At 43.5% G+C, this 6,788-nt stretch overlaps 1 protein-coding gene across 1 annotated transcript; it reads right to left on the minus strand.

Moving 5' to 3' along the window:
- Positions 1-84: 84 nt before the first annotated feature.
- On the minus strand, positions 85-6,352 carry slc16a3a (solute carrier family 16 member 3a). The gene is made up of 6 exons (XM_074696118.1): positions 6,268-6,352; positions 2,990-3,252; positions 2,740-2,883; positions 2,026-2,627; positions 1,752-1,932; positions 85-1,626 (listed from the first exon to the last, which is right to left on the minus strand). Exons 2-6 carry the CDS (start codon positions 3,210-3,212, stop codon positions 1,235-1,237), a joined length of 1,542 nt encoding a protein of 513 aa, XP_074552219.1. The 5' UTR covers positions 3,213-3,252; positions 6,268-6,352; the 3' UTR covers positions 85-1,234.
- Between the last annotated feature and the right edge of the window lie 436 nt (positions 6,353-6,788).

Below are 6,788 nucleotides of genomic sequence, written 5' to 3' on the forward strand. Positions count from 1 at the left end.
AAAATAAGATACTGTAGTTGTGTGATGTAGTTTCATAAGTTCAGAGACACAAGCCAACTTTTTAATAAACTAAGTTTTCTTTAATATTCTGTTTCACAGAAACACAGGACCAGTGCGGACAGTACAAAGCAGGATATGTCATCACAGACTGTTTGCGCCACTTTTTTTCAAAACCACTTAAACCACACAACTCACTAACAGCTCAACAAGTTGACTTTGTGCAGATCTAACACAAATGTGAACAATGTGACGTTTAAGAGAAATACAGCTGCATAAGATTGATACCTTAGCTAACTTAGAGCTAAGTGTCGTTCAAATGCTAAAGGTGGCATGTGTGGGACACCTTGGTGAAATATCTAAACAATTGTTAATGCCCCATTAAACAATTTAATGTGGGGAGTACTTTTCCTAAAACACAGCTGCATCACAAAATCAGAAAAAACCCTCCACTCACCGCGTACGTGTGCTTCATGCATGTAGCCTCCGTTAGCATAAAATACCTTTACCATTTAATACTGACAAACCTCACTGAGCCATGACAACACAAAACAGGCAGACACTGAATGCTTCACGACACAGTTAATGGGTTAGCTTGACAAGCTTTAAACATGAAAACAAACCATTTAAAGCTTATATAGAATGATGTTCACATCAACACGATGTTGAACATGTGATGAAAAAGCAGCATCGTGTTCCAAAGGGTGTCACTGGCATGATTCTATTTACTGTCAATAAAACCGATTAAACCATGTACATTTCACGTATCTGTTCCCTCCAGCATCAAGCCTATTGGTACCAACACATCTTAAGAGACACTTTCATTATTGCTGGCTTATCTGTATGTTTCCTAAAGGAGCAGGGCAGAGAAAACCGTCCTATCCTGTCTTGCCCTGTTGGGTCGAAAAATCACAGAACATCCTCCAAATGATCCCTTATCATTATTTGCTGGTGGCTACATCAAAATAAAACTCTACTTCTGCATACAAGCTAGTGAGTTCCTCATATGTTCACTTAAAACCACCACACTTAAAACATTTAGTGATAAGATATTGCTTACTTGACTCTTGCTATTGCATTTGACAGCGACACAAACAAGCCTCAAAACCCTCACACGCAAAATCTTCATCAAACACAGATTGATGAGAAAATCTAACAGTTAGATTCTTCACTCTCCATCCTGCTGTTGGGCTAATAAACAAAAGTCTACTTTCATCCCAGCGTCCTCTGTCTCTGCTCACAGACATGTTTCAGGACTGGAAGCTGTGGGGCCGTTTTGTTGAGCATCTTTCAGAAACTTTTCAACCTCCTGCGAGTCCACTGTTATACTCTCTGGTCTGACTCCCTCCACCGTGTCCTCATCCGTCCCCTCTCGGTCTTTCTTATTCTTCTCTTGCTCCTCTCGAGCTCCTTTCTCTTCTTCATCAGTTGTTGCTGCAGCTTCGCTCCAGGCCTCTGTCCTTGCATCCTCTGTCACCGTGATGGCCTGGAGTTTGTCTGCAGGTGTTGGAGATTTATTTTTGATGAAGAGGAAATTACAGGTTGCCAGAACCACAGCGGAGAGGACCACCTCACTTCCTGCCAGCAGGAAGACATACGAGTAGTTCTTGGTGTAGTCAAGGAGCCGTCCTGAAACAGAACAAGGAAAACTGGTAAATGGAAAGAGCTTGAATACTTTCAAAAACACTGTACAAAAAAGAGCAAGAAAGCTAACAGTTTCACATGTTTCATTTAGAGTTGTTGTGATGACTAACCTGCGCCAGGTGGCCCAACAAGCACTGCGATGGCCTCCATCAGGAGGACAAGGCCGATGGCGCTGGAAAACTTCTCCGTACCAACGATTGCCATGAGGACCTCAAACTGCAGAGCACCCACCATGCCGTATGAGATGCCAAAGAAGATGCAGTAAACAACCAGGGAAGGGTAGTTCTTTGCCTGAGAATCACAGAGAGGCATTGTGGAGGAAGATGGAAGCATGTTAGGGGGATTTTTTCCAGTGAGTCTTTTTCAGAGTAAACATTAACCCACCTGTGATCCAATAAGGTCCGTGGTCCCATTGAAGATCATCGCAAAGCTGAAGAGGTAGACACATCGAGGTCGGACCCACTTCAGTCCAGCGATCACGCCACATGTCGGCCGTGCAAAGATGTCAATGAATCCAAGGATGGTGAGTAGCAGAGCTGATTTGGTGTCCTCATTGCCCATCTCCTTGGCGTAGCTCACAACAAACACTGGAGGCACGAACAGCCCCAGCACCATGATGGACGCCGCCGCAGTGTAGATGACAAACCCTGTGTCCTTAAACACAGAGAAGTCTAGCAGAGGTTTCTTCGTCTTCTTCTTCACTTCCTCTTCACTGGGCTCCTGGTCCTTTGCTTTGAGTGTCTTTAGGGGGACCAGAGGCCTCATCAGAGCTCCACACACACAACAGTTTAACAGGAGACCACCGAGGATGAGGAAGCCCCCCCTCCAGCCGTACTGGTACTGAAGGACTTGTCCCAGAGGAGAGAGGCAGCACAGGGCAACAGGACTTCCCGCTGCTGAGAGTCCGTTAGCAAGAGGACGCTTCTCATTGAAGTACTGATTCAGCATGATGAGAGAGGGCTGGAAGTTCAGGGCCAAACCCAGACCTGCAGCGGAAGAGACAATGCATACTTATTCACTGATCCTTCTAAAGTTTGCCATCTTTATCCAACGTTATCTGAGAGAACTCCAAGGTCAACTGGACTCAGGTGGCCTTACCTGTGATGACACCTGTGGTGAGGTAGATGTGGATGATGCTGGTGGAGAAAGAAGCCAGGATCATTCCCAGAGAGGCGAAGAGTCCGCCGACCATCATCACAGGTCGACAGCCAAACCGGTTCACCAGCACACTGCACAGAGGACCTGCAGACATCCACACTCAATCAGACCCTCAGATATCACGATTGACTAAAAGTCACTGCACCATACCATCTCTACACCTGTGTGTCCTCTACACGTATTAGCCCACCTGTTCCGTAGAGCATGGCGAGCAGGATGGAGGAGATCCACGCCGTGTCGCTGTACCCCACCCCGAACTCTCTGATCAGCTCCTTGAAGAAGACACTGACCGCTTTGGGGAAGGCGTAGGAGAAGCCGGTGATGACAAAACATCCGGCCAGCACTGCCCAGCCCCACCCTCCATCTGGAGCCTTCACCCCGGCGGGACCTGAGTCCACTGCCACGCCTCCCATGGTGCACTGGGGCTGTGTTTAACGGAGGCTGGCAAAGAAACTAGAGGAAAAATAACGACATGGGGTCGGATGTTATTACTCTGCAAGTTCTGCAACATTAACACAGAAGCCCAGGAATTAGACTGATCCCAAATAAAGGACAGTGACGGAGACTCTGATAAGTGGTGTTTATTTATGTCCTTAAAGTTCCCATGAAACCGCGAGTTGAGTGTTTGATGACTCACTTGTTCCCATAAAAAAGGGAACATTGGGGAGAAAACAGTTGCAGATTATAACTAGATTCACATCATCCAATAATGTTTTTATGTGATGTAACCCCGTCGTAGAGCCAGAGGATGTAAGCAACCACCCTACTGTTCACTGACTGAATGACTCAGGGGGTTAAACTTACAGGAATTATAGTATTAGTTTTGAGGAAGTGAGTCCTTGAATGCAAAAATGTAAACACAGCTAAGTGCAGGATGTGTCTTATACACTTTGAGATGTTTTCCTGGACCGACAAAGACTAAATACTGAAGACTTTAAGTGGCATGCTGGCATAAAGGACATAAATGCAAGATAAAAGCAAAAATATGTGTTTAACATGTTTTATTTTTAGTGGGAGCTTTGAAGTTCATAGGACTTACTGTAACAACAAAGCTCTGATAATGATTGAGTGTAAGATCAGTCATCCCCTGGCTGAGCAACCCTGAGAATGTGCCTCTGAATCGTTGCCTTGGCAACAAATAAAAGAAACCAAACTTCTACATGGTGGTTAGAAGTAACCACCTGCAGCAGCACAGTGTCAGTGATGATTTGCACATGTGCAGTGACACTTCCTGTGTTGTCCCGCTGTGGTTTAACTTCAGGTTGAACTGTCAGATGTCAAAGATTTGACTCAGACAACTGCAAAAAGCGACAACAACAAAAAGATTTTGAAGAAGAATATTTGGATTATTCAAAAGTTTTTCTACCTCTGCATCTGTCTACATCAGCCCCCCCCTCCTCCTCCAAAGGCCCCGAGTGGGATGTTCTTGACTAAGTCTGGAACCTGACCTCAATCCTATAATGCTTTTTACTGCTAAAGACCACACCAACTGCCCGTCTGCCCCCTCCCTCATCTTACCACACCACGCTCGCTGACACAGGACCAGCCTGACAGAGCAATGCTTTACAGTAGAGTTTACATTTGGATTGAGTTCAAACACTGAAAGGATCAGTAACAAAGTGTAACTACACTGTTGACTCCCCCTCAGAATGTCTGTATATCATTACTGCCCATCTGCTGCAGTATTATTTTTCTCCTTTGGTTTATTTGAGTGTCATTATGATCTAGCTCAGGGCATGCAGCTAAAATGCATGTCTGTCACATTTTTTGTTTAAATTGTGTGACAAAAATGTTCCTGTTGTGATCAGAATTTGCATCACTTTAATTCATCAAGCAGTTTGAAATTCTGCTTTTCTTCCCAATTGAAGGCACAGAAAAAAATTAAATGTGCTGTACAGTTAAAAATGATCTAAACTGAAGAAATTAGATTTAAAGATGTTATCCACTCTGAATACACTGACTCTGTTACATTCCCCATCTTTATCTCCAGCCTGTGAGTATTTACAAGCAGCAGTAACCAGCCAGTGTGCACTGAAGATAAACTGTATCCCATCATGCTGTGCAACAAGCCCCTGTTGGCCCCCTGATTTATAGATCGACTGTGTCCCTATTTACAGTCACACAACACATTAGCAGTGCAGCACAGAGCATCATCTCCACAGACGTGTGCAAAAATCATCCACTCTGTTAAACAGCTTTAAGTCTGATGAGACACGTTTCTCTATCTACATTTCTAAAAACAAAAGAACTAAAAATATCCCAAACCTGAAGGGTAAAGAAACATCCAGCGCCTCCATCATCTGATTTATGACCTGTGGTAAAAATGCGGCCTGGGCGCAGGCCAAAAAGCAGCCAGGACTCCAGTGTCTCAGGGTAACACAATAATTTCAGCCCCATGCTGATGTGACCGGCCTAAATAAAACTATCGACCACCAGAGTGTGTGTGAGTGCTCAGGGAAATCTGCAGCATTATTACACAGTCAGGGTGTATCTGAAAATATCCTGAGGTCACTGTGAGGAGTACTGTTGTGACTGTAATATCAGATTTCATAACAAAATAAAAGCCTTCAGAGTCTCCTTGAAAGTTGGACACATCCTTAAAGAAACATCCTGTGCTGAAAGGAATCATAAACTCATGCAGCTTTTGCTCAGTACATGTACACACTCTTGTTGAGAGCCATGACCCAAAGATACACTTACATTGAAATGATTAAAAATGATATTAAAGTCACAATCTATAAACACAGTGTTGAAATGAAGGAACACTAAAGGTTGCATCAACAAAATCAAGGAATATGGAAAGAAGACGATAGAAAAACCCAAAAGAGTCAAAAGTTGAAGTTTAAAACAGGCCACTGGAGGCTGTCTCCAAGAAGAGTTCACATAGTTATCTAAAATATAAATGAATACCATAACTATGAGTTGACAAGATATTATATAGCTGAAGAAGAAATCAAGTTATAGAAATTCATATTTCTTCTGTCCAACAATGTTTTCAAATATCTTTCTTTATTTTTACATCCAGAATCAGGAGACACTCTCAAAGAGAGTTAATAAAGATTTTAATGAACTAACGCAGAGTGTTCAGGCTTACCCTGTGACCAACACATAACACTACAGCATGCCTTCAGTTCAGCCCAGTCAGAGTCTCACTCATAACCTGTTCTGTCCGATTACCCACTGTCACACCTTTGTCACGAAGTGAACGTCAGGCTGGTCCCATCGTGCGTCAAAACGTGCATCAAAACTCGACTATCACGCGATATGTCATGAGGGGGTCCCGCGTATAAAAACGAGATTATGAATATTAATGTGTCACTGTTATGTGACCAAGCCTTCCTATTTAACACACACCAGTCCTACATTTACCACTCCTTGGTTTTAAAGAGAAGATTTTATTAATATATTTTTTAGAACCAGGAGCGGTGATGTCAGAGGCCCAAAAAGACAAACTGTTGAGCACCTTACCGGGTGATGCTGCTGTCCCTCCTCCTGCCTCCTGCCTCAGCACCGGAGCGTTTCTGCGCGCACGTCTGCCTGCAGACCGTCAGCAGAGCTCCGAGCTCCCGAGCTGCTGGGTCCTAAAGCCCCCAACCCAACATCCGCAACATCCTCACTCTGCACAGCAGACACGAGAAGTGGACCACCAGGGCTTTAAAGGGCATCTTTTACCAGCTTCCTACCACCAGGGGGCGACTCGAGATAATCTTAATATGACAGATTTAAAATTATCTTATTTAAGGAATCTCTCTTTGATCCTCAAACCAATATTTGTATTTTTACCTCCAACTTCTGATTTCTGTCACAGATTTTTGACTTTAATCTAAGAATTTTTATTTCAATTTTAGAATTCTGGTTTTATTGCCGGAAAATAACTTTTTTTCATCGAAATCTTAATTAAATTTCAGGATCAAAGCTTGAAAAACAGAGTTCTGAAATAATTGCCAAAATTCTGTAGTTTCTTCTTAAATTCTCACCTTTATGCTTGC

Source organism: Halichoeres trimaculatus, unplaced genomic scaffold, assembly GCF_033239565.1.
Source record: "Halichoeres trimaculatus isolate MK-OKI-2021-1 unplaced genomic scaffold, fHalTri1.1 fHalTri1_scaffold_20, whole genome shotgun sequence".
Taxonomy (NCBI): Eukaryota; Metazoa; Chordata; class Actinopteri; order Labriformes; family Labridae; genus Halichoeres; species Halichoeres trimaculatus.